Source organism: Rhinolophus sinicus, chromosome 1 (assembly GCF_057876585.1).
Source record: "Rhinolophus sinicus isolate RSI-liver-muscle chromosome 1, RSI-T2T, whole genome shotgun sequence".
In the NCBI taxonomy this organism is placed as follows: Eukaryota; Metazoa; Chordata; class Mammalia; order Chiroptera; family Rhinolophidae; genus Rhinolophus; species Rhinolophus sinicus.
In genome coordinates this window covers 131,311,144-131,339,022 of record NC_142501.1, presented here as the reverse complement: position 1 = coordinate 131,339,022, position 27,879 = coordinate 131,311,144, and the positions used below count along the sequence as shown (strand labels likewise).

Sequence of the window (27,879 nt, the reverse complement as noted above, 5' to 3'; positions counted from 1 at the left end):
AAGGCACATTCCCTTCTCCAGCTGAAGAAACTCAGTGACTGAAAAGAGCTGCCTAAAAACACTTTTCCCTCTGGGCTCTTAAAAATGTTCAGCATCTGAATGTTGGCAGGGTGTGCTCACGCCCAGTAGAGGCAATACTCCACCAACTGAGAGGAGGAAAAGGGGGAGGAGAAAAAGGGGCCGCTGTATATGGAGAGCAGGAAGCAGAACCAGTGGAAGCAGTCTCTTGTCTGACCCATATTCAATTCCATAACCCAGCGACTACTATCTACAAAAGGGAAAGATTTAATGGCTAGCCTAAGCTATAAGGCACACACCTAAAGCAGGGCAGACTGTTCTGACATTTTCCATCTTACTTCTAAAAAGCAAAGAAATAAAGCACTAACTAAAGTCTCTGGACAGGGTAGTCAAATTAACTGACACATACCATAGATACACAGTTGGGTGTTGTCTTGTGTAAAACCATGCATTTTTCCTCTGGTAATTTCATAAGAGGGTATTGAGGAGTGTTCCCTAAATTGAAGCCTCCAAGCCAAAAATGTAAAAGTTGCAAAATAAATAAACTTCCAGTTTCTCTGCATTATGATTATTTGCATGTTATTTATATACATGGAGACAGAGGAAGGAGGAACTCGAAGGATTGTGTCACTATCACCCCTTCTTGTTCTTCAAAATGCCAATAATTTCCAGGGCTGCTTTTTTTTTTTTTCTTTTTAAACCAAGGCACACAGATTCACATTTTAATAGAGATTTTAGTTTCTTACGAAAAGGGGGTTACTTATGATTCAGAAGCAGTTCCATATCAGTATGATAGGACATTATCAGAGACTTCTATTCCTTTTATCCTCATCCACCTATCTTTTTCTCTTTTTTTTTTTTTTTTATATTTAAAGAGTTAGGTTCTAAGTAGCTAGAGGTGGCACTTGAGAAAAACATATCTGGTCACTCTGTAGAAACAGTTCTTAGAAAAGTAGCTGAAGACTCATCTAGCCACTGTCAATCAGTTTACTCTGGAAGCTTTCACATACATTGACAATGTCATTTAAAACCAAGTCTTATTAATCAGGTAGGTAACTTTTCAAGGAATTTCCTTAATTAAATCTCTTAGTAGGGAATCTTCATCTCATAGGAACTGCCTAATCCAGCACACTCATTCCCACACAATCTCTTTCCTTATCAAATGTTGGAATTGGTCTTCACCTATAAACCTGGGACCTGATTTGAAATGTGTCCTTATGCATCCCCTTTGAATTTATAAAATTACTCTTCTCATTTCTCATTGTCTGGAGGCTCTTATTTATAGGGTGACCATATAACCTATTATCAATATCAGGATGTACTTCTGAGAATAAAGAGGTGCTATTAATAATTATGCTTGGACAACGGACAAACTGGGGCTATCTTGGGCATAGTGGGACACAACGTCACCCTGCTTATTTAAAAATGATCTGGTATGGATTGTGCTAGAATGTGCCAGTCAATGGCCAACACCAAGAAACATTTGGTCTTGGGTATACACTTCTCACAATGCAGGTGTTCATCCTTTGTTCTTGCCCTCTGACGATTACCGCACTTGAAAAATGATTTATAAACCACCGTGTACTAAAATATTTGCCCATACAAGTTTATACTATTTAGGGTTGTTTCCACTCTCAAAGACTGAAAAGTCTCCAATTTATCATGAGATGATTTGTCGCTAACTGGACAGGATAATACTTGAAAGGCTAAGTACCAAGAGTGCTCAATCTACAAGAGAAAGACAGCTATCCACTCCTAAAGCCAACACTGACTCACTCTCATTTCCAATCCTGTATCCCACCATCATGAGATTAATACAACCTACTAGATCGAAAAATCAGTAAGCAAAATGTGATCTCACTGTCTGAAAGAGATCATCAGGTTTCTAGAGAAGGCTTTTGCCACTTTTGTACCTAAATATTAGTTCATTTATGTAAGCCTATCCTTTAATTAGAAATAGGGATTAAATACTGATTGAAATGAACCTGAGCATCCAATAAAGTCTTTCCTGGTGAGCACCTCTGAAATTTTACTTTGGAAAACAGTAGGTGAATAAAGATAGATTTTAAAGAGTACATAGCAGTATGGTGCCAAAACTAATGAAAAGGCCAAGTTTAATGATTTGACATGACTTATAAGATGGCAGAAGGCAATTTATAATAATTGGGAGACAGTGTAAAGTATGATTTGTCTTAAATTCATGGTACTAATAAATGTTCTAGTATGATATAACCTAGCAATGAGACTTGCACTAATCGTACTTACTAGGATTTCCTGTTTAGCCTGGTTAAGACTGACCAATCCTTGTTTGGAGTGTTCAGAAATTTCAGTTAGCTAACTGTCCATTAATAATTTAAAATCACAAGTAGAGTCATACTCCTGACCAAATTGCATTTCTTAGAGAACATGTTTCTTTAATATCTCTTTTCCTAAAAGGTCATAACTTCTGTACATAACTTCTTTGGCTACTCACACTTCAGTTTAGCCAAATGTTCTGGCCTGGTCCCAGGGGAGCAAAAGGACCCATTTATTCATTTATCGAATATTAATTAGCTGAGCCCCTATTATGTGTCCTGATAGAGTGTTTGACATTGAGATTACAAAGATGATTAAACTATCCCTAAATTAATTTAGAGTTAATTTAGAGTACAAATGTAAACTTCAAAATTTTTTAAATTTTTAAAAAATTTATGCTCGTCACCATTGCCATGCTATATTAGTTTCACATGTACCAAACAACACAGTGATTAGACAACCAAGTGATCACCCCCATAAGTCTACTACCCATTGGACACCACGTACAGTTATTACATTATTGGCTATATTCCCTATGCTGTACTTTACATCCTGTGGCTATTTTGTTTTTCAATTATAGTTGATACCCAATATTATCTTACATTAGTTTCGGGTGTACAGCATAGCGAGTAGACATTTATATAATTTGTGAAGTGATCTCCCCGGTAAGTCTAGTGCCCCCCTGACACTAGTTTTTACATCATTGACAATATTCCCCATACTGTACTTTACATTCCTGTGACTATTTTGTAACTACCAATTTGTACTTAATTCCTTCACCTTTTTCACCCAGCCCCCAACCCCCCTCCCATATGGTAATCATCAGTTTGTTCTCTGTATCTATGAGACTGCTTTGTTCATTTATTTTGTTCTTCCGATTCCACATATAAATGATGTCACATGGTATTTGTCTTTCTCAGTCTGACTTCTTTCACTTAGCACAATACCCTCTAGATCCATCCATGTTGTTGATCTTCATAATGTTCTTGTGGCAAATATTGCCTCCTCACATCACATACAGGGAAGAAAATTCTGGGAAATATAATACAAATCAAGCATGGATCAATTATGCTTTATCTTTTGAACTATAGTCTCCTATGCTGAGATCAGGCCAATTCTGATTAATTTTGAACAGTGATATAACCAATACTTTTAAAATAAAGAATGTTGAGATTTGGTGGTAGCTTTACCATTGGGGATATTATAGCAACATCTTTTAGCCTCTTAAGCGTGGTCATCCCTGAAGTGGGAAAAGTCAAGTTCATTTCTTAGAAGTCTCCATAGATCAGGGGTGTCCAAACTTTTTTCAACGTTTTTTACCAAGGGCCATATGTGGTAAAATACACAAACAGCCGGGCCACTCAAGGTGAAGTACGTATTGCCTCACCTGGTTTATTTAAGTAAACTAAATATATTTTTGGAATTTGCTGTGGGCCAATTAACAATGGATTGCGGACCGCAGTTGGCCCGCAGGCGCAGTTTTGACACCCCTGCCATAGATTATCTGACCAACAGATTTGATTTTGCTAATGAGCAACGTGCAAATGTTCTAGAGGTGGGATTACTTTATTTTTTCTTAAGATTGGCAGCCAGTGGGCATCCTAACTTCTAACCTCCCCCAAGTTAACCACTACCTTTCAGTTTCACAAATCTCATAACTTGAGCTCTATACCCAGCACGGTGCTGCAGCTCACCAGGTGGAAACACACATTTTCAGCTTGCCAGCAGCATATTCTGAATTACTGGCTTTCAATATGATGTTGGTTGGTACAGGTTTCACTCCTCTTATCAAAATGTGCCCAGCCATTCTCATAATGAATGTTTCCCTTCTTTTTAAACCGTTCCTTCTCCAGGCCCCATCTCCACCTACTGAAAACAAAAACAAAAAGCAAGAATAGAAACTGTATTTTTAAAGATGAAACTTTTCCTTCTCATCGCTGTTCTCCACAAGTGGACAGCCAGATTAACAACAGCAGCTCCCCAACTCACCAGTTTTTCTCTAAAACTTTCCTCATTTCCGTCTTTCTTGGCACCCATCTCCTTCTCAAGTATTTTCTCATACACACAAGTCCAGCAAACTATCACTCCAGAAAAACAATATTGGCTTTAGCTGTTTTCCTTCCGAGAGGAAAACGTTTGGGGGCCCACAACTCTGCAGGGTGGGGGACTGTCTCCATCTGCCTGGGACTGAAGGGGCTCCGGGGACAGCCTTGGGTAAACTAGATGGTTGGTCAGACAGACATGTGGCTTTGGGGAAGCAGAAGCTAAGACCCGCGGAAGAGTCCAGGACCAGGTTCCCTACATCCCATCCAGTCTCCTCTCATGGGAGGATAGTAAAGCTCGCCAGAGCATTGGTGCACACTCCAATACCCCACCCCTTAGCAGAAAAGGAAACTGAGGCACCTCGCAGGCCTTGGCATAGTCCCGGCCCCTCCCTCCGCTCCCCCGCGGCCCTCCTCCCCCCCGCCCCCACCGTCCCGGACCGCTCCCGCCCAGGCCAGCTCCTTTGTCTCGGGCCTCGAGCTTCCTGCCTCCTCCTCCTCCTCCGCCTCCACCCGCCTAGAGCGCGGCTGACGCGGCCCGGAAGGAATGCGTTTCCGGAGGGAGAGGGCGGCTGAGGCAGCCCGAGGAGCCCGCTGGGCCGGGCCGAGGAGGCGGGGCCGTGGGGTCGTTTCCTGCTGGGAGGCGGCTCCGGGCCCCGAGTCCTCGCTTCCCGCCCCCGAGGGGGAGGAGCCTCCCCCACCAGCCGCGCCCGACACCCCGGAGGCCGCGCCAGCCCGCGGGAGAGGCGGAGCGGGAGCCGCGGAGCAGTAGGCCCGAGCCGATCGCGTGGGGCCGGACGCCGCCCGGAGAAGGTAGGGACCTGGGGTGGGAGGTGCGGGCGTGCCCGAGCCGGCCTCGGGCTCCGGTGTGCGGCCGGACTTCAGGCTGCCAGCCGCGGCCTGGCCGAGACCTTTGTGCGGGACGGCGGGACCGGACCGGGTGGGCCGCTGGCGGCGAGGGGGGGAGGCGGCGGCGGCGGCGGATTCCAGCCCTGGGGCGCCGAGCCCACCCTCACGCCCCCTTTCCTGGTCCTCCACGCCGCACCTCCTCTTCCCCCGCGCCGCGTTCCGAGGGGAGGGTCCCCGGCCTGGGTGCTGTCACTTTGGGGCTAGACGGTTGGTTGCGAATAGCCAGGGCGCCGCACCGGCCACTCAGACACTCACCATTCAGAACGACCCTCGCCTGACGCGTGGCCTGGGTTCTGCAGTTGAATGAGGGATCCCAGGCCGATTCCACCCTCCGACTCCGAGCGTGCAGGTGAAGAAGCGAGTGGCCTCAGGACTGGGCGTGTCAGGACTTTGACCGATCTTGCCGGTGTCTCTTTGTCTCTGTTCGGTGGCTGGCTGCTTTTTCTTTGAGCGACATTCAACTTAGCGATTAGCTTCCATGGTAGGAAAATTGTTCATCCTTCCAACTTCCAGAAGTTGGGTGCCAGCTCTCAGCGCCTCTGGCGGGGGATGAGTGTGGGGTGGGCCCAACAAAAGTTGGCACCGCTAGAAGAAGAAGGCGCAGTGATGGCCTATGGTATTTTTGTTTTGTTTTTTTCACTGAATATTAATACAAGCCGCACTGGAGTGTCGGGTCCCTCAGCGGTCAGTCACCAGAGTCTGCAGAGGCTGCAGGAAGGGCGCCCCTCCCTTCGTCTCCGTACGATTTAATGCCGGTCCTGTTCTGATACCGTTTTCTACGTGTCATTTCTCAGGCTTCATAAAAACAACTTGTATCTTTAACAATACCAGTATTTAATGCCCAAGTAATTTTTTTTAAAATCAATTTTGGTCTTTTGAGTCAAAACCTAGCACTGGTTGGTGTGATAACTAATACATTACACTCTTTCGGCTTCCATTTCCTTATCTCTAAAATGGGAACCTGAATGCCTACACTAATAATAAAGGTACTAATTAATTATCATAATAACGACAGTGAGGACCATACTTAGCTCTGTGCACTTTGTATGTATTTTCTCATTTATTCCTGGAACCGATCCAAAGAGGTAGGTGCTGTTTTATCCCCATTTTGCAAATGAAGAAACTGAGGCACAAGATGCATAAGTAATTTTCCTGTGGTCATCCTGCTAGTGAGTGGGGAAACGGTGGGGTCTAGCTCCAGAGCCCATGTTTGAATCACAGGTTACCATCAATCAAGTATAGTTGTGAAAATCAAATGTAAAACACTTGGAGTATATGCTTAATAAAAGTTGACTCCTTTTCATCCCTTGTTGGTATATTAAAAATATATATTTTTTTATCTCAAAATATAATTGATAACATCATCGGTAAGATTTATTTTGGTCTGCATTGCACATAGATATTTAGGTGTCTAGAATTACTGAGTTGTTATTTTTGGTTTTGATGGCACAGAAATCACAAATGCTAAATTAATTTTGATTAACCATCTTTCTTAAACTATATATAGCCTTTACAATAGGTTGTACAATAGACCTCTTTTAGGAATGATTAAGGAATTTTAGTTGGAAGTTATCTAGTCTACATTTGTGGACATCGAAGTCCAGAAGGGACAAGACTTACCTAAGAGGACCACTATAATCATATTCTTAAATAATTTTGGTTCATTGATCTATATTAAATGAGTGACTGAAGATGATGAAGAGATAAATAGAAAATAGATGAAACAAATTGGTATTGTGGTTACAGGCATTTAAGGAGAAAGCCATTTTACTTATCCTAATATTCAGTATAAAATGTAATATGTTATTAGAATGCTAGTTTAAAAAACGGGATATGGTTAATACTTTACTTCTGTAAATAGAAAGCAAATAAAATCTAAATTAAGTCATCTGTGTTGACTTCACACAGACTAAAATTTTAAGTTTTTGTAATGCTGATGTTAAAGAATATTAAGTTCTGCATTAAGATTGTTTTCTAACCCCCCTTCAACATTCTGTACATGAAAGTATAGAATCAATAATATTGAAAATCACGATTTAGTAATCTTAACAATCATGTGGTTTCTTAACTTTCTGTTTACTGTAATCAAAATCTGCCTGAATATACTGTCACTGAATAAGTATATAGTTCTGTATTGGTGTCAATCAGTTCCTAACTCCAGAAGCAACTCTGGGAACATCTAGTCACTTTATACAATGAAAATTACTCATATAGTTTAACATGGTGCTAGTTTTCATGGAATGCTTGCCACTGACTAGCTTTATTATTTGGCTTCTTGCCAAATAAATTGTGGCTCACGACGAGGGAATAGTATAGTAATCTATCTGAAGAAACTTTTTCTTTAATATTATCTAACTGCACTGGTTTACTTTTAACTACATTGCTAGAATAATGAGCTGAAACATCTAACTGCTAAAAATTTCAGGACTTTTGAGTTCTGAGAATTTAGATTTCTGAATGTGTAAAAAGCTGAACTTACCTGACAGGCTTCATATGAAACCTTGTTAAATTTTAGATCTCCCCACTTTACATGGAAAGGTAGGATCTGTCAGGTTGTGGGTAGAATTTTAGAGGATTATGTTGTATAAATATGTAAATATCTTGTATTAGCAGGTCTATTCTGACTGGTTATTTATTGTGGGGTTTGTCCTTTTATAATGTTGGCAGCGGTGGGAGTCTTGGGGTAGGGATGGTGGGTTGACAAGGATAAGGGTAGGACAGAGTATATTAGTCTTCAGGGTCCTAAATGGTGGCAATATCTATACATGTAGAAAACTGAGAAAAAGGAGGTGCAGTCCATAAGAAACCCAGAACACTAGCAGCCTTAGAATATTTCAGTAGGTAGGTGAAAAAAAACATGGTGTCTCTTTTTCAGGAACTGTGTGCAAAAAGGAGCCAAATAATACTTGGTAAATTTCTCATGTTTTTTTTTTTTTTTTTTTTTTTTCAAATGTGTTTTCCCAGGACCCATCAGCTCCAAAGTCAAGTACAGCAGTTGTTTCAATCTAGTTGTGGAGGGCACAGCTCACAGTGGCCCATACGGGGATCAAACCTACAACCTTGTTAAGAGCACTGTGCTCTAACCAACTGAGCTAACTGGCCGGCCCTCTCATCTTTTTAAAGATGGCTAATCCTAAAACTTTTATAGAATTAAGTTTAATTTATAAAATAATATAATGTGGGTTTTCAGAAGTCAACCCTTTTAAACTTTTATTTTTTGTTTGTGGTTTTAGAAGATAAGGTTACTATATTTAGCAATATGCTAAAGCATGTGTATATCACCTCATCATGAAACATGTGGTTTGAGCAAAAAAAAAAACTTTCAAATATCCTTACCACTTAATATATAAACAAACATACACACCTGCATATACCGGGGGTGCCAAAAAAAAATGTATACACATTTTAAGAGATGTTATCTATGCTCAAGCACTAGTTCGCTGTAATCAGAAGTGTCTGGATGCTGATGGCAACCACTTCGAGCACCTCTTATAATTACAGAAGTCAAACGTGACTTGTATTCATCTTTTGTTATCAGTATATATTGAGTATTATAATTAATACAATTTTTTCCTGTTTTGGCACCCTCTGTATATATTTCTTATAAGACCAATCTCATTATACAGTCTCCAAAATGTAGGTTCCTAAATCCCAGGAATGTATAAATGACTCACTGGAGTGTAGGAAGAAAATATTAGACTTAACATTATATATATATTTTAAATCTCATTTTAAAGTTTAAAATTTGTATTATGATTTGTAATACCTTACTATATTGCTGTAGACATACATGTATTTTATAAATAAAAATGCATATATTTTGGTGCATGTATGCTCAGATTTTTTCTTAGTAATAAAGGTAAGTGACTAAAAAGCTTTGGAGATCATTGGTATGTATAGGAGATGAATTGCTGGGGTATTTAGGAGGAAAAATTGATAAAATTTGGTGTCTGGGGTAAGAGAGAAATCCCAATGACAGGTTTCTGGGTAGGTGGCGCAATTCACTAAGGTAGGCAGTGTGACCACAAGGAGGTGGTGCTGGTTGGTTGACAGGAGGGAGGGGAAATGATGCATTTATAATGCTGATTTTTTTTTTTAAGGTGACCGTAGGACATAGGTAGAGAGATGTTTAGAGTGCATATTGAAGCTCAAAAAAACCTGTTTGGTAGATTTAGATTTGGGAATTCTTTGTCTGTAAGTGCTAGTTGAAGCTATGGACTACAGATGAAAATACCAAAGTAGAGTGTGTTGGGTGAAAAGGGGCCAAAGAGAACCTGGGAACACTTAGCAGTCAAGGGCTGGGTGGATGAAAAGGAATCTAGAAAAGCATTTCCCTTCCCCAGTTAATTCTCTGACTTTCTCATCATTCGTTTGTGTGATGGTTTAGTGAGTGACTTGCGTATTTGTGGGGTTTCCCTGTGATTGGCACAGATGAGGTAAAGGCAGAAAGACTTAGTCTTTTGAGACACTTAGAGAAGCAGTTTGATGTACTGAAGGCTTCTTGATTGGGAGGTGGGGAACCTGTTTTCAGTGCAAGCTCTGCCATTGAATTTCTGTGTCCTTTGTTGGAATACTTCACCTTTCTGGGCTTTCGTTTCTGCACCTACACCACATAAACAAGTGGTTTCTACTTTCCCTCATCTGTCATTCTGTGAGTTGAAGGATAGCTACTGCTTGACCAGAGCACTGAAGAATGCAGCTCTTCTCTTTCTCCCCTTGAGCAACCATTTTCTTGTATTATCACCAGAGAGGGGAGGAAGTGCTATGCTGAATTATTGCTTTAAGAAAACCTGCCATTGCTGACCAGCCAAAATCTATTCCTGTTCGCTCTTTGTCAGGATGTAGCTCTGTTGTACATTGCATTTTAATCTTTCAGTGTTATTGAGTGCCAGTTACCTGGAAAAGGCTGTGCTGAGTGGGTATAGAGCAATAAATTGACGTGGACCTGCTGGTGAGAATGTTGTCTAGTTGAAACAAGTTGTGTTCAATCTACGGAAACAACTAATACCAAAGAATATTTTACACAATGTACTGTACCGGATAACATTCTGTAATAGATTTTGAGGAAAACATCAGCATTGGCTTAAGTGGTTTTGAAAGGTTTTGTAGAGGAGCTTGGAATGTATGAGCAAAGATACTAGTAACATATTCAAATGACAGTGTAGTTAGAAAGCAGAATGCAGTCTGAGTTAGCAAATATTGTTTGACTACTTTGTTTTTATTTACACACGCAAATGAAAATTGAAGGCCTGGATTCTTGCCCTCAGCTCTAGCTTGGTGAGGTTCACAAACATGACAACAATTATTTATAATACAAGTTTTATAATAGAATTAAAACAATGCTATATCATTGAGCGTCACTGAAGGTTTGTCACCTGCTGTGCTAGACACTATCAAGAATTTGTTTTGGGACTACAAAGAAAGGAGTAGTTAATTCTACTTGTTGGTGAAGAGATGAAGAACCAATGAAAGACCCCCCTCCCAAAAAAAAAAAAAAATAAGCTAAAGAGGGAGAAGAAAAATCAAATTGTTGTAGGGAATATAATTTTAGTGGAATGATGAGGAAAGTTTTTATATGAAACTGGTAATGTACCACTGAAGTATGGAAGTCACATGTCAGTGTATATGTTTATTGAATGAATATGTAAATAACAAGCTTTTACGCTCTATGAAATTAGGAATAGTAATTTATTAGCACTCCAGTATTTTACAGTTTATGTATTTATTTCATATTATGATTTCAGTGTTCTCAAAAGGTGGTGGTTGGTCTGTTTGATTATTAGAGGAGGAGGAGGTTGTATTACAGTTTGAAAAAGTGCATTGAGTGTTAATATTAGGAAAACACAATAAGGAATGGATTTGTGTTTATTAAAGAAGCATAGGTTTAAAAAGATTGAGAACCATTTATTAACACGTTACGTAGGGCGGGGTTTAAATCCCTCGTGAAGATTCTCGTGATCCGTACGCAACGTGTTAAATACTAGTCATTCAGGTTCTTATGTTTGGAAGCCTATGACCAGTGAATGTTTTGGAGAGCAAGAAGAAAATTCAGTAATCAAGTAAACTGTGATCTGTAGATCACTAAAGATATCTAAGAGCTTTCACATTCATGGTCATATTTTATCCTTGCAACAGTTCTGAGGTAGATATTATTCCCAACTTATTGCTGACTAGAATGAGAAATTGATTTCTCCCTACATTTAGTTAGGTTTTAAAACACTTATTATGCATTTAAAATACACCCAGTACTGCTAGTTCTACTCCACTACAGAGCAGGGAGGAGATGTGACAGAAGATTGGTCAAAACTTATTAAAGTTTTAATCAATAAGAATTAACTGTTTTTATTAGCTCCATTCACAATTATTTTTGTAAACTTGCCCCAAAGTAAAATTTTCCTACCAAAATGATTACTAACTTCTTCCTTTCCCCTCAGAGGAGAGGTTACATCTGTAGACATAGCAAGTGTAAAGAAGGAACAGCTCACTAGTCTAGATTGGAGAATATAATTTGCTTGATAATGTCTTATTTTTGAGTGGAAGGAGGAGCTGGGAAGAATTACGTTCAGGCAACTTTCATGCTCATTTTGGATCAGCCTTTAATATAGTGGCTTTCTGGCCTTCTGTGATCTTGCAGTTTATTTTGTGCCCCCTCACCATTTTATTTTATTTTATTTAATGCCTTTTTTTTTTTATTCTCACATAAGGCTATCCTTTTTCAGGGATTGGTGGTGGTATGCCAGTTGTGTATTTATTGGATCATCATTGACTATCAAAGTGTTTCTGATTGGCTTGAATTATTTTGAATCTGTGTGGTTTTTCTTAAGCTTGCTTTCCTGTCATGTTGATTCTGCTCCATATGTTTATGAGTTCTGTAGAGGATTTCAACGTGTATTTCCCTCATTAGTTCTGTACCCTGTTCCTCTAGTTCTGTGGTCTTACTGGTTTTGATTGCTGTAAGCTCAGATCTATTTGAGATTTTCTAAATTCCTCGAAGAACATAATGAATTCATCTAGATTTTCTCCTATTTTTAGAGAAGATTCTTCACTTTCTTTCACTTTCGTCCTGTAGAAGTTTCTCCTAGTTGTAAGTTCCATGCCCTTCCCTCCCCACACTCCCAACTTATTTATCTTCAAGGCTTTTTATTTGCCAGCATGCAGTATATTCTGTATCTCTCCCTTGCACCTGTGGACTGATGATTGATTTTCCACGTTGGGAGAAGGTAGGTAGAGTAGTTACTTGTGATGAATTCTGTCGTCATTCTGTTATTCTGTAATTTTCTTCAAATATCTAGCCCTGTTATGAGCTTTTCTCAGGTTCTATAGCTTTGGAGCGGCCAAACGTTTGATATGGAGCTCATTGCCATTAGGTAAGAAGGGGTAGATGCTCATAAAATAAAAGGCCTTTTTTTCTTCCTTCTGGATGGGAGTAGTGAATTTTAGAAGATTTTCTTCCTTTTTTTCTCTTTTTTTGAAGATTTTCTAGTTAAGTGTACTGTTCTATTTATCCACAGTGGGTAGAAAAGTATAATACTTCAAATGAGGTATTAGTTCCATCTTTGCCTTGGAATACTTAGCCCCTTGTCTTTCTCATTCTCTAATCTTGCCCCTTCTTCATCCTTTATACTAAGTTTTTGTTAATCATTAATTCTAGTTTATTAGTTGGGCCTGAAGCACATCCATGGTCACCAGCACACACCTCTTCCTGGAAGACAGAGGGAAAAAAATGTTGAGTTTTAATTGTTCTTTCTTCCTGGAAGGGGAAAGACGCTTTGGCCTTTGAATGAGCTCATCCCGACTCTCCCTCTCATATTTTATGGTATAGAGATCAGTAGGATTTCTCAGAGTTCCTTCCACTTACACTGTCGCATCTGATTACTCTCTGTGTGTGGGGAGAAGTGGGATGAAAGCAGAGCCTCCAGCCCCAGTCAGGCCTCAGATGACTGAAGCCCCGACTGATGGCTTGACTGCAAAGCAGCCTTGAGGAGATCCTGAGCCAGAACCACTTGGCTAAGCTGCTCCTAGATTCCTGACTCTCAGGATCTGCATGATATAACAAATGTTTGTTGTTTAAGCTGCTGAGTTTGTGGGCAATTTATTATGTAATAGTAGCTAACTGGAACAGAAGTATTCTCCACAAAGAAAGGGAAATTAAGTTTCAACTGAAAGTGACAGTTGAGTTATAGGTTAGTGCCCAGGAGTGCCCCTGGCTACTGTGCTCTGGCTGAGGAGAGTTCCTGTTGCTCTGGCTCAGAGAAGAGGAGGAACAAGGGGGAGTAGCATCAGTGCTCCCCAAACCTTCCTCATCAGAAACGTACTTAATATTGAAAGTTTGGCCTCTTGAATCAGACCTGGGTTCATATTCCAGCTTTTCACTTAATATGTCTGGTACGTGATAGATGTGCAATAAATATTTGTTGACATGAATTTAATTAGTTGTATTGAATAAAAATGTGCCCCTGTGCAAAGATTTTATAGGCAGAAATCTTTTGTGGAAGACTCCTTTTTGTACTACTTTGCTTTTGGGCATCTTATTTTAAAACTTGAAATAAACATAACTCACCACATTTTTCTAAAGTAATTTTTCTCTAAAGTGTAATTGTTTAATTTCTACAAATATGGTACGTATAAAGTTTCTAAAGATTTATATCTGTAGATGTAAAAGGAAATGCCAAGTGAGTTATTTGTGGATTGTTAAAAACATTAATAAATAATAAGTGTGTATTTAAAAGTTTGAACAGGACATAAAACCACACTTAACCTTGATGAATACAGATGAGTTTACAGTAGAGATTAAAACAATTAAGTACAATTTTTGACAGTGGGAACAACTGCACATGTTTGTGGCTGTTAACCACTAAAATGAGATTGTTTGGGGAGATGTTTAAGACTGTTTATTGTTCAAGGAGTGAATTCTGACCCCTTAGATAAAATTGAATATAGTAAAATACAATATTAGGGTGAAATGCCTTTGTAGGAATGAGACACAAAACCTGTGGATATGCTCATGAAATTTGACAATTAAAATAACTTTTGTTGGTCTACATTCAGTTTGAAGGCCTAAGAAATAAACTCATAGGACATTATAGGTCCTTTCTATTTCAGTCTTCTGACTCGGTTCTAACCCTGGAAGGATGTTCTTTCCTTTAAAATAGCGACTAAGTAGGCCTTCAGACAGAGTTTAATAAAGCAACAAGGTCAGGTCACAGCTTTTGGATTCAGATGGTCTGGTTTCAATTTCACCTGGGTGACTTTGGAGAAGTTATTTAACCTCTCTGTGGTTTGGTTTCCTCATCTGTAAAACAAAGATAATGTCCTTCCAACCTCAGAGTTACTAGGAGGAAATACGTAGCTGTTATTATTTTCATCGTTATTGTCATTATTATAGTCATTTGAAGGTATTGAAATAAAAGTGAGATCACTTTTTGTTGCAAATTACCATCGTTCATCCAAACTCAGCATATGGTATTATTCTTGCCCACACGCTTGGTGTGTGCCTCGCCTGTCCCTCTAATGAATGAACAAATAGATCTTCCTAGTTTGGGAGCCCTCGGGGCAGCAGTCCCTGAATGACACCAACGGCACCCAGCATTCTGATTCAAGTTCCTGCTAGTAAGATGTCTTCAGGGCAGTCCCCTTAATTTTTGTAGCCTCCCCTAGGTTTGCTTCCCTTTGACAGAAGCCTCAAGTCATTCTTCCTTATTTCTGTTTGCATTAGGTATGTTATCCTTACCCGGATCCTTTTTTTTTTTTCCTAAGGTGGCCTATGATACTAACATTCAGAAATACTTGTATTTTGTTTAATGTAGTAACAAAACACTGAGGTGTTGCTGCTTTTATTATTTTACATACAAATTGTTAGGAATCTAATTGTTAGAAAGTACATTAAGTAGAATAATCCTACTTGGAATTGGAATCTAAAATAAGTATCTAATTATACTTATTCATATAATAATTAGTATCTAATGTAATAATTAGCATCTGACTAAACATTATTATGCAGTATCATAAGGTTGTGACAGTGCATCAAAATAAGTACCATACAAATGACAATAATTGTCTACATTAATCTATTATTTGCAGTTGGGTTATTTCTAACTTTTATACATTATCCTTTCTTCCATATCTTGTGCCTCTCTTCACGTAGATCAATCCAAACTTTTTTGGTTATAATTATGATTTAAAAAAATGTAAACATGCAAGCATAGTGATTTTATTCAGTCAAGTTGTTGAACTCCAGCTGTAATGAGTATTAATGATGATAACAGGTAGTACTTAGGTGGTGCTTCCAATGTGCTAGAAGGTGTTTTATCAACTTATTTAAACTTCACCTGTAAAGTAAATACTGTGGCCTCAGTTTTAAAGATGAGGAAACTGAGGCACAGATTACATAACTTGCTAGTATCACCTGCCTATTCAGTGGTCGATTTGAAAGTGGAATCCCGGCATCTGGCTCCACAGTCCGTGCTCTTAACTCTGTGCCAGGCCTCATACAGCGGTGGGCACGACACATTGCTGTCCTTCTTAAGCTTAACTGGGTTTTTTGGGGGCCTTAGAATATCTCAATTATCTTTAGACTATTTATTATTAAGATACTGTGCTAGATAAAGGGGACATGAAGAAATGACTTCTAGATGACAATTCATAAGGCACGTCAACTGTACACATGTAGAGTAGATGGGTAAGATTTACATGTCTTAAATACGAAATCTTTTAAATGAAAATTGTTTATATTTGTTTAAATACATGTATGTGTCTATATGTGAATCACCTGGCTTAAATCACCCCTCTGAGTCTTCTCATCATTAGGGGGCCTCAAAAGTTTATGCAGATGATACTTCTCACACTCTGATCTAGCAGTTTTCTCAACCCTTTCAGTTCCAGTGGCGTCTGAGTTCTGTGTTAGAAACCTCTTCAGTCCTTTTCACTTCCTCTTGGCCTCCCCTCTCGTTCCCGCCCGGGACTTACTCGGGCTGACTGCATCTTGCCTCAAGTGCCTCTGTCATTGCAACCCCTGGGACTTCTCCAGTAAGTCCTCTTGTCTGGGGTGTGACCGCTGTAGTTCTTGGAAGTGTAGGGGAGTTAATGCCCCTTGGGACAAACTTTTACCTGTGGGGACTGGAATTGATAAAACATACCTCGAAAGTCCCAGTAAGAGCAAGCCCCCAGGCACCCACTATGGTAAATCAAGTATCCTGGGATTGGCTTTTTTCTCTTTTTCTTGGTTCACCTCTCTTGGGGTCACCTTCCCAATACACTGCCTGCCTGGACTCCTATGCTTGTCTCAGGCTGTGCTTTGTGGACAAGTACCCATATCAATATCCTCCCTTAGACCTTTTGACCCAGGACTACCTGCTTCTGACATTTTTTTTTTTTTTTTTTTTTTTTAAAGATTTTATTGGGGAAGGGGAACAGGACTTTATTGGGGAACAGTGTGTACTTCAGGACCTTTTTCAAAGTCAAGTTGTTGTCCTTTCAGTCTTAGTTGTGGAGGGTGCAGCTCAGCTCCAGGTCCAGTTGCTGTTGCTAGTTGCAGGGGGCACAGCCCACCATCCCTTGCGGGAGTCGAGGAATTGAACTGGCAACCTTGTGGTTGAGAGCCCACTGGCCCATGTGGGAATCGAACCGGCAGCCTTCAGAGTTAGGAGCATGGAGCGCTAACCGCCTGCGCCACCGGGCCGGCCCTGCTTCTGACATTTTAAACCCACTGGCTTACTTCTCAGCGTTTCCCCTGTGTTTAGGGGAGCCCTTTTCTCTTGCCTGCTCCGTGTGGTCTCTAGTCCTTTGACTTGGTCTTCTTTGTTGGTAACATTTTGTCAGCACGGCTTCTTGGTGTATCTTGCCTCTCCTGCACTTGCTCTGTAAATCAGTAGATTAATGCAGTGACTTCAGATTGGCATCTGAGGATCCATAGGAGGTAGTCTCAGTGATTGGAGCATTTCTACCAGATTTTTAAAAATAATTTTGTGCTAATAATTATAATAATGAACAACCAACATCTGGATTACAACAGTAATTATTTCAGTGCCTATATTTATATTTGCTTGTATGTGTAAATCAATTTTGGCTCATAATGTATAAGAGCCAGGAGCATAAGACATTTTATATCTAGCTTTAAGTTGGCTTGTATATACTTAAATGAATTGAAAATTGTTATCACTAGGGTATCCACAGTCGCTGTTTTCTGTTAAGAGGGGATCTGCACGTTCACTAATCTGAGAAACTCTGTTTTCCTAAGCTTCTGAGTAATGTCGGAGAAAAATGTCATATAGTTGAATAGAGTTAGCAAAAATATTGCACATTGCCTTCGTGCCACGTACTTCTAGATGCTATAAGTGAATACGACACACCAAGGCCCTGTCTTCTTGGAGCCTAGAACCCATCGGGGAAGACAGATATTAACAGGTAGTTTCAAGTGAAATGAGTGTTACAAATGTGCCTTTATAAATTAGGATGGGCCCTCAGCATTGCTCTATAATCCTATCACACCTTCCTAATTTTCTTCAACCCCTGCCCCACCTTCCTATTTCAGAAAACCTGTAGGCTGTCATGTGTGAATGGTCTCAGCTTCTCCTGCCCTGACTTGCAGAAAAGATGCTGCACCCCTTGTGCCCTGGATGCCGTCCTTCTTTGCTCCAAGGAGGCTTGGCTCCATCCGGGACTTTTACTCTCTCTTTCCGGTGTCTTCACCTTTTAAGTCTGCCCTCAGCTCTGTTTCTAAGAATTCTTCTCTTCACAATTGCACCGATCTTCCTAATTTCATGTGCTGCAGTGACAGCTTCCTGGTATGTGTCTCTAATCCTGAGGTATGTCTCCTGAGATCCAGACCCCGGAGTCTTAATTTACCAGTTGGTATCTTCCTAGATTCATACTGGCATTTCACAGTCCACATTTTCTCCCCTAACTTCATTCTTCTTTGTCTTCTTTATTTGAAAGTGATGGTTCTTTCTCTCACCCTTATCTAAGCAACCATCAGAACCTACTGTGGCTACCTCCTAATCGCTAGTTTGTTTTCTTGTCCTTTGTTACTATGAATTCAGGCGTTTGTCACCTAATTTGAACCTTGGCACTAAATTTTGGACATGTCTTGTGGCTCCCTATCTAGCCACGCATCCTCTTCCCACTAATTTTTTGCCGTGTATACGAGTATGTTGTCATGTTACTACTGTGCCCCGATTTTTTTCCGTTTCCTTGTTACATGGAGAATAGAATCTAAACTCAGCGTGGCATTGAAGGCTCTGTGTAACCTAACTCTTCCTCCCTTGCTGGTCTTGGTTTCTGTTTTTTTCTAACTTATAATTTAAGCCTCAGAAATACTTGAGTACTTTAAGATTCTTTTTCGCCTTTATGATATTTTAAGATTTTAATGTAATTTATACTTACTGTAGAAAATTACAGGGATAAAAATAATCATTCTCTCACTGACCAGATTTAACTATAAGTACCATATAAATATATTTTTTTCTAGCCTTTTCCCTTTAAAGGTAGAAAGAGTAAGACAGTTCCATTTGGGGGGGAATAGTCACTGAAACATATATGTTTAGAAATAAGATTGAAAAGAAGTAATTATTATTCTTCTCAGGACTCCATGGCTTTGCATGTGCAAACCTTTTTGCCTGGAATATTTTTTTCCATTTGCCAACCTGTTTCCTACTTGTCTGCAATTCTGGCTGAAACATTGCCACCTTCATGCAGCCTCTGAACTTGCTCAGGCAGATTTTAGTGTCTTCAGTGCATTTTGACTCCATTATAGAAACCATCACAGCACACTGTAATTAATTATTTGTATTTTTGTCTTTGAACTGAAAATTCCTTGAAATACCTTTGTATCTTCAGAGAGGGCACAAAAACCTGACATAGTTGGCTGAGGAAGAACTCCCAGAGAAACTAATGAAGTCCAGGGGAAGAGTGTTTCAGGAAAGAATGGTGAAATGTGTTGAATGTTGCTTTGTGCAAATTCTGCGGGTGGTATACTGCTGCCTCTCCCCAAGTTTTGTAGGCAGTCAAGGAATTTTTGAATGAATGGATGCAGACGATAAGTTAAGGCCTGGAAAGTTTTCTTTTGCAAGAGCAGTTTCACATGCATGGTAGCAAGTGGACACCAATTATAGTAGGATGAGGAGGGCGTAGGAGGTTACAAAACGGAGACCTGTGTAGATAACTGTTTCTAGACCTTTGATTATGAAGAGAAGACAAAAGATAGGATTAGGACAATACCTGAAGGCATCTCTCCTTGTTGGCCCCTCATATAAACTGTTCTACGTGCAGTGGTATTGGTAGAAATCTCCTTAGGGCACCTTTTTCACCGCAAGAACTCCTGGAGTATGTAGAAATCCTTCAGCTCCCAAGATTGTGGTTTTTAGGCCTGGGATGGGCACCCGTCATTCCCTAGACCACATTTTGGAAAGTGCTGCCTTTGAAGTCCAGGAAGCTGTTGGTATGTCCTCTTACCCCCACGCGTGCAGGAGGAGATCCCGTCCCTCTAAAGACTGTCAGGAGGGAGTGGGTAAGGGAGGGTGTTGAGTCTTCTCTGCCACTTCCTCTTCACTGTCTGTCTATGCTGCTGACTGTCCTGGTGGCCACTTCTGACCATGCTCCTTTCTAAGCCTTGATGTCCTCATAGCTCTTCTTTATTCTCAATTGGTGTCTTTTTCTGTCTCTTGTGGCTTCTCTGTTTCCGACAGAAAGCCTGGCCTTTTACAGGCGTCAGCAGCCAATGACAGTGCCTCTGTTTTTGCCAGTACACTGACCGGTCACAGGAGAGCTGACATCTGTCCTTGAGCTGTTCCCAGCTGTTGTCCTCATTCTCTCAGCTGTTCTTCAACACGAAAGCCTTGATTTGCCTGCTTCTGGATTTGGAGCTCTTCCAGAGGCCTGAGGGTTTCAGAAGGCTGATCTTTGGCTTGTCAAAGTTTCTAGAAGGAACGGATGATGGCATTTAAAGTCATAGTTTAAAGCTATGTAACTTAAGAATGTTGAGAAACATTTTCTGTTACCTAATAACAATTGTAGCGACGATTCTCTGAATTGTGTAGTATTGTAAGAGGTTTCTTAAGGACGTCTAATGGTCCTTAAAGCAGCCTGACTAGTAAGCATCCTGAGGAAACACGCACCACTCCATATATGGCCTTCGTGCACAAACGGCCCTGATGCTCCATCCTTCATAGTCATGCATTTCCTCGGGAGACTTAACGTTCCAGGTCCTTTTACTCATGGCTTTGGAATTGATAACATTATTTAAACTGCTTAGAATTACGGTCCACGTGGATTTATTACACCTTTCAGGCAGGCCTTAAAAGGTGAACTGCTAGGCATTTCACACTTCTGTGGCAGCTTTTGCTGGTCTTTGGATGCAATCACAAGGGATATGTAAACAAAGCTGGAATCTCCTGGCATAACAGAACGTGCTGGTAGGTCTGAGCACAGTGGCAAAGTGGATGACTATACAAGTTATTGTTACCATATTTTTCTGGAAAGCCACCAGAGGAAGGTGAACAGCATTTAACAGCAGAGCACAATTGAGTATCCCAGGGTGCTCTGAGACAATTTTGAAGCACTCTTCTCTGAGCTATAGGAATTGCTTCCTGGAATGTGAGCTCATGAAGATGGAGATTTTTAAAAGAAATGCTTTTTCTAAATGAAGGAAATTTACCGAGAAAAAAATTGCACAGTTACCCTCACTTAATTGTTTTTTATTAAGAAAGCCAAAAGAAGAAAAAAATAAACCCATTGTCTTTATATTATGCTTATAACTCTTTGTCATCTCCAGATCTCTTTGGTTACTTTATATACTGTTATTTTTACATACCTGTCATCTTAATGTGTACTTTGCATCCAAAATTATTCTATAAACCTTTTGATGTTACTTTTTATTATGACTGTAATAGGTCCATCAAATTGATGCAGTTGGCCATTTCCCTGTTATTGGGTAGAGGATGTTTGCATTTTTACCTATTGTAAAGATACTAAAGTTCTATACTGAACGTGTATGTGCATGTGTGTATTTTTATATTTTTAACTTTTTAATTATTATAAATTATTTTTAAATTATTTCCTTAAAATGAATTTCCAGTAGCTAGATTACTAAGCCAGAGGGTAGAAACATTTTTTATGGTTTTTGATATATGTTCTTAAATTATTTCCCCCCTAATTATACTAGTTCATAGAGCCCTATTTGGTTTCTCTCAGCCTTCTGCAGTTTTTTTTTTTTTTTTTGGTTAAAAACCTTTTCTTTTTGCTTGCTAACCTTATATTGCTTTAATTTCTATTTATTTGATAGCTAGTAAAACTAACCTTTCTTTTTGGGTCTATATTTGGTTTTCTTCCTTCCTTCCTTCCCTCCTTCCTTTCTTTCTGTATTTGGGAGAGGCAGATATTTATACATAATTATTAGACTGGCTGTTAGTCCAAGAGCAGTAAGTAGTTATGGGATAGAGTCAGTGACCTGTGGCTGTAGCCATCTTTGATCAACTCTGGAAAGGCATAGATTAATAATCTGAAAACTTTGATTCACAGAAAAGAGCTACATATTAATGGCTGGATTTGGGGTATTCTGCTCAATATACAGAATATTACTTAATTTTTCTTTACATATTCTGGAAGACACTCAAGCCTCTTTCAGGTCTTCTTATGCCCCCCGTCTTCCGCCCTGCCGCCCCCCACACACTTTTTTGGTCGAGTTTATAGATCTTGAAATTATAGGGAATTGAACTGAGTTAAAAAAAAGGAATAATTATAGGAGAGCAAACTCAAACATGAGTCAGGGCCTTGTACAGGATATTGGTCTTAGCCCGAAGAGAAGTAAAAACTATTGAAAAGTTGTAAGGAGATGATGCAATCTGGATTTTGACAAGTTCACTCAAATTAACATTCAGTATTGATGTGACTGAGGTATCTGGTTATGCCTCTTTGGCCCCCTGGGATTCGGGAGATACTAGAGAGAGACATTCCATGGGACAAGACTGTTAATAGCTTCTATGGCGTTAGGTAATACTTGACTCTGTTATTCTTTTTTGAAGCACTGTTAATTAGATGTTAAAATATATTTGATTTGGAGAAAAGCAAGACAGGATTCTGGGGAGCTGTTACGGAAGTTATTTTAGTTAATGTAGGTGAAAGATGGGGTAACTGGAGGAAAGGTAGATGACGGGTGTGGAGAAGGGCTGGAGAAGAAATGGTTTGAGAGGTATTATGTTTATAAAGTCAGCAAGATAATGTGAGTGGGAATGTTTTATATTGAATGTATTTTCCTACTTTTTTGTTATAATGTTGTACATTTTATATTTCAGATGAATTTACAACTGATTTTCTGGATTGGACTGATCAGTTCAATTTGCTATGTATTTGGCCAAGCAGGTAAAAAAAAAAACTTCCTAGTTGTCTTTTCATGTCAGTATCTTGTATTGGTTTTTGACCAGTTAGATCCTGTAAGGCCCTTCCTCACGCGCCCCTCGCCTCTGCCCCCAGGAGGCTGATAGGCAGGCAGGTTGGCCAGTGAAATGCTAAAATACAAGATAGAATACATTACAGAAAGACCTTTTGGGAATGTAATAGAGTGTTTGACCATAGAGAAAGCAAAGACATGTAATATATTTAAAAGAAAGTAAAGTAAAAGTGTAGAATGGTAGATTATGAACTGTCTACCCATTACTGTCTAAAAACATGAAACCAGGAACAATTGCCTTTCTAGATGTTCCTGCTCTTTGATCAAAAAGTCTTGCAAAATGTTGTTCATTAGATGAGGAATGAAAAAATAAAGGCGAAAATGTATTTAATTGTCTTCTAAACCATGGTGCATCCACATCTAAAGTAATGGAATGTGCGGTTCTATTCTCCAAATCTCAAAAAAATACACTGTATAGAACAATTATTTGATCTCAGGATAAGAAGGACTCACTACACAGAAAAATAAAGAAACCGTAAAGGAAATATTGATAAATTTCAATTACATAAAACCAACATAAATACTCCAAAATATCTGTATGTCAAAATACCATCAACAATGAGAAACTAAACAAAGGTTTAATTTTACTGGTATCCTGTTTCCCCCAAAATAAGACCTAGGCAGACAATCAGCTCTAATACGTCTTTTGGAGCAAAAATTACCGGTCTTATATAATAAGACTGGGTTTTATAATAAAATTAGAGCTGATTGTCTGGCTAGGTCTTATTTTTGGGGAAACACGGTATGTGTAGAAATCCAATAAAAACAGATGAACTGATAATAGAAAAATTTGCAAAAGACTAAACAAAATTTGCAAAAGAAATGGTCCTTAGGTAACTGACAATTGAGTTGATATTCTAATTTATACCTGTTAAATGAGTAAAAAAAAATTTTGTTTTTAAATGTACTTAGTGCTGTTGAAGGGGTGGTGAAACAGTATTTATACTGCTTGTGGGAGTATACATTTGAATATTAATGTGTGTAGAGAATTTAAAAAATATTAATACTCTTCAACTTAGTATTTTTTTTGAATTTATGATAAGGAAATAATCAGTTTTACATTATAAAAATGGTCATCGGAGTGGGTGCATATATGTGTGTATATGTATATATGTATTTGGAGGGCTTGTGTGTGCATGACAGCAAGCATGTGTGAACTGTGCACACATGCAATTGAAAACAAATTTGTCCAACATTAAATAAAGTATAATATGAAATATGTAATTATTAAAAGCCATATTTTTGAAGAATTTGTAATGAAACACTTAGGATAAAATATAAAAAGTAGTATACAAAATGCGTATCCTCAATTTCATTTAAATGTCTATGTATATACATACTTCCTGACTATTTTTTGGTCTGTATAAAAAAAAAAAGACTGGAAAGAAATATATAAAATTTTTAATAGTAGTTATCTCTTAGTGAGCAGATTATGGTGATTTTTACTTTTGTCTTTCATGTATTTTCTAATTTTCTATAATGAGCATAATCAGAAAAGACACATTGGAGACATTCCTTATCAGCACTTACCATATGAAAGACATGCTGATACTTAAAGTAGATTCAAATAAATGTAAGACTTACTTTGAACATAAAGGCTGAAAAATCATGGGATTGTAGATTGGATGAATGTGGACTTTTCAAGTATTAAACATTATGAAAATGAAGGGAAAACTACTGATGATTCTTTTAGTTGTGGTAGTATGAGTTAAATAAAAAGAAATAATACTTTACCTAGTTATAAGAAATCTGGCAATTATGACCATCCAACATGATAGAGCCTGAAATTATGCCTCTGAAAAAAGGATAAATGTATGTATAATTAACAGTACCTAGTCTTCGCTATAGAAGAAAGATAACTATATCTTTTTATGGCCTTGTGTCAAGGTGACTCAAAATCACCTCCCTTTGGGGCCTTTTTGGGGTAGGTCTGGATCAGCTTAGTGACAAGGTTCATAGTATCCATATTTAATGTTCACGTATATTATATTGTTTGTCCTCGTGATCCTCATTTTTCATTTTTTCTCTCTTGAAACTGCAAGTAAAGTGGTCTATTTTTTTTTTCTCCTGACAGATGAAAATAGATGTTTAAAAGCAAATGCCAAATCATGTGGAGAATGTATACAAGCAGGGCCAAATTGTGGATGGTGTACAAATTCAGTAAGTAAGATTGCACACGTCCTTTCTATTTATTCCCTAGTCATTTAGTGTTGCACAAAACTATATCCTTGGGAGGTGCTCAGTACAAATTTTCACTTAAGTCCGTGTTCATCGGATAAGCATCAACTCTGTATAATACTGTGCGATGGTCTAGAACTGTGCTGTTCAACACAGTAGCTTCTGGGCACATGTGGCTCAAGCACTTGAAATATGGCTCGTCCAGATGCAGAATTGCTGTAAGCCTCAAATAAATACCAAAGTTTGAAGACTTAATGGTTAAAACAATTGTTAATAATATTGTTAAAATTAATTTCCCATATTTGTTTTATTTGTTTTAGTGTAGCTGCAAGACAATTTGTGCTCATCTTTGTGGAACATATTATATATCTATTGGACAGGTTCCCCCAAAGCCCTATCCATTTAATTTGACTGTTTTAGATTTTTCCCTTCTTTTGATGGGAGAGGTATAATTAACCTTCCTAATTATATTTGAGTTAAACTAATATAGAATTGATTTCCATCCTAATAAAAGCCCATTTAAGGTTAGGGTTTAAATTTTATTTACTTTTGTCATCTGTAACATGGTACCTTCCACAGAACTTAACATGGTACCTTCCACAAAGCTTACTAAATGTTGAATGGCTGAATGAATGAGAACAGGAGGTAAAGGGAAGTCATTTTGAAGATACATAATTTATGTACAGAGTGAATAATGTTAGAAAGTCGAAAGCTTACTTGTTTTTACTCAGGCATTTGACCACACATTTCAAGTGGCTATTGTGTAGGCAAAACTGATCAAATGTCATTTGACTACGTGAAAGACAAAATGAGAGGTTTTTGTTACTCGCTTTGTTATTTCAAAATTTTTCTAATGGCAAAATTTTGGAATACTTCCTATTCTAAAAGTAGTATTCTGGAGTTAAATTGCAGACAATGGAGGAACTAGGGAGTGCTGTGAGTTTGTCTCCGGAAAGGCTTTCTTAACTCAACTCTTGGTTTTTATGTCTGGAAAATGAGCAAGGTAATGCCTGCTTAATGTTGTTCCAAGACTTAGAATTGATTGAACTTAATGCAGTTTCACTTAGAAGGTTCTAAAGGAGTGGTGGCTGCTATTATCAACATCTGTCTGATGAGGGTTATAGTTTATCTGGGGTTGAGGGTTATCCTAGCCAAACTATTCTTTAAATAGTTTCACCTATGATCTTTGTGGCATAATTCTTAAATTATTAAAGGCTGTTTTGGAATACGTTTAGTGAAATTTTACTTGCACTTTACGATTTTAAAGTTTCCTGGATTGGCTAATACTTGGAAAATAATAATGCACTAGGCTTCTGTATTTTAGGTTTGATGATACATAAAAGCAGGGTAGCTTTGAACCATCTGACCCATGGCATTGCCTTCCAGTGGTTTCTTTAATTTCATAAAGGCTCTCCTTTAAGGTTATGTTTCCTTTGAAAAATAACTGAGCAAAACCATTATGTATTCTTTGTATTTAAGTATTCTCATTCACTATGTACAGCACCATGAAATTGGTAGATAATAAACAAATATATAAAAGTAAACATAAAGTGACCCCAAATAAAAGGCATTCTCTCATTTTCCCAGTGTCAAGGTTAAAAAAAAATTGGGCCAACTAAATATAAAATTTTTAGGGATATATGTGAAATAGTCAAATGTCTATTATAATAATTGATTTAGTTATATGTACACATTTTTAAATGATACACATACATGGATGCATAGTCATTTTTTTTCTCCCACTCTCATTTCATGAAAAACTTTTATTCATAATCTTTACATACATCTTGAAAGTGGTGTTTTTGTTTTCAGTAAAGTGTTTTTTCGATCATCTGAGAAAATTTTATAGCCACCTAAGTTGTTTAAGGTATAACACATTTTGAAATTGTGTTGCTACTGGAAATTTTATTCCAAGCCACAAGTACCATTTAGATACCACTAGGACCTTTTTTATTTTTAAAATTCACCCTATGTAAATAATATTCATGACCTTTATCATATAATCATTATTGTACTGTTTTAAAAATACATTTTAAAAGGCTTGTTTACAGTAATAGCCAATACTTGAAATTTTTTCAAACTTCCAGGAATAGTAAATCTGTGCCAAACTTCTTGGTCTTTTTAAAAATAGCATCATTAATGAAGATGCTTTTAGGATAACATGTTTTCTGTAAACATTGAGTTTTCAAAGATATTGTAATGTTGAATGCTACATAATATGAGAGGCTTTTAAGGAGTTTTCTAAGGGAAATTTTGGGGAAAAAATATCTGCCCGACATTTGGGTCTATACATTATTAGTGGCTGTTAACCATGCTGAATAAGTGATTTCACTGAAGAAGTTTCTTTGATTAGATACTCTGAATTTAAAGCTGGGACAGTTGAAATATACACTTAGATCAGTTCTAAGTACTCCTAAAATAATAAGTTACTCGTAATATGTTAGTGAAAAGGTATTACTTTCAAGGAAAAGGTTTTGTTTTGTTTATAAACAAGAGCACTTACTTTGAACACAGGGAGCATTTTGTTTAAAAACCAGAAATTCTGTATGTTAGATGCGTCACTTGGTTTTTACAGTTTTTGTGTATTTGCATTTATGATTATGTAAAAGGTTTGACCATTATGCTTTTTAAAAATATTTTTTATTTATACCTATATTTTATGTCATTTAGACATTTTTACAAGAAGGAATGCCTACTTCTGCACGATGTGATGACTTAGAAGCCTTAAAAAAGAAGGGTTGCCATCCAGATGACATAGAAAATCCCAGAGGCTCCAAAGATATAAAGAAAAATAAGAATGTAACCAACCGTAGCAAAGGAACAGCAGAGAAGCTCCAGCCAGAAGATATCACTCAGATCCAACCACAACAGTTGGTTTTGCAATTACGATCAGGTACAGAAATCTAATTCAGTGTTTCTAATACCTAATACCTGAATCTAATACTTTCGTTTCTACTTGAGCTTTTTGACAACTTTAGATAAGCCTCTACCAGTTTC

At 38.3% G+C, this 27,879-nt stretch overlaps 1 protein-coding gene and 1 long non-coding RNA gene across 5 annotated transcripts in view; one reads left to right on the top strand and one right to left on the bottom strand.

The window, feature by feature from the left end:
* Positions 1-1,600: 1,600 nt before the first annotated feature.
* Positions 1,601-6,478, bottom strand: LOC109452640 (uncharacterized). Of its 3 annotated transcripts, XR_016018375.1 has the most exons (3): positions 5,520-5,944; positions 4,008-4,182; positions 1,601-3,345 (listed from the first exon to the last, which is right to left on the bottom strand). It is a non-coding gene; the product is annotated as an uncharacterized LOC109452640 (long non-coding RNA). The 3 variants fall into 3 exon arrangements; XR_016018374.1 differs by lacking the exon at positions 1,601-3,345 and having other exon boundaries at positions 3,861-4,182; positions 5,520-6,478; XR_016018376.1 differs by lacking the exons at positions 1,601-3,345; positions 5,520-5,944 and adding an exon at positions 4,303-4,772 and having other exon boundaries at positions 3,861-4,182.
* Positions 4,910-27,879, top strand: part of ITGB1 (integrin subunit beta 1) — a 44,557-nt gene continuing 21,587 nt past the window's right edge. Inside the window, exons 1-4 of one of the 2 annotated variants that reach the window (XM_019741740.3) lie at positions 4,910-5,168; positions 22,550-22,616; positions 24,779-24,864; positions 27,553-27,775. In XM_019741740.3, the coding sequence (XP_019597299.1) occupies positions 22,550-22,616; positions 24,779-24,864; positions 27,553-27,775 (376 nt within the window). In that variant the 5' untranslated portion in view covers positions 4,910-5,168. The remainder of the gene's footprint in view (positions 5,169-22,549; positions 22,617-24,778; positions 24,865-27,552; positions 27,776-27,879) is intronic. The other variant, XM_019741739.3, reaches the window with a different exon arrangement.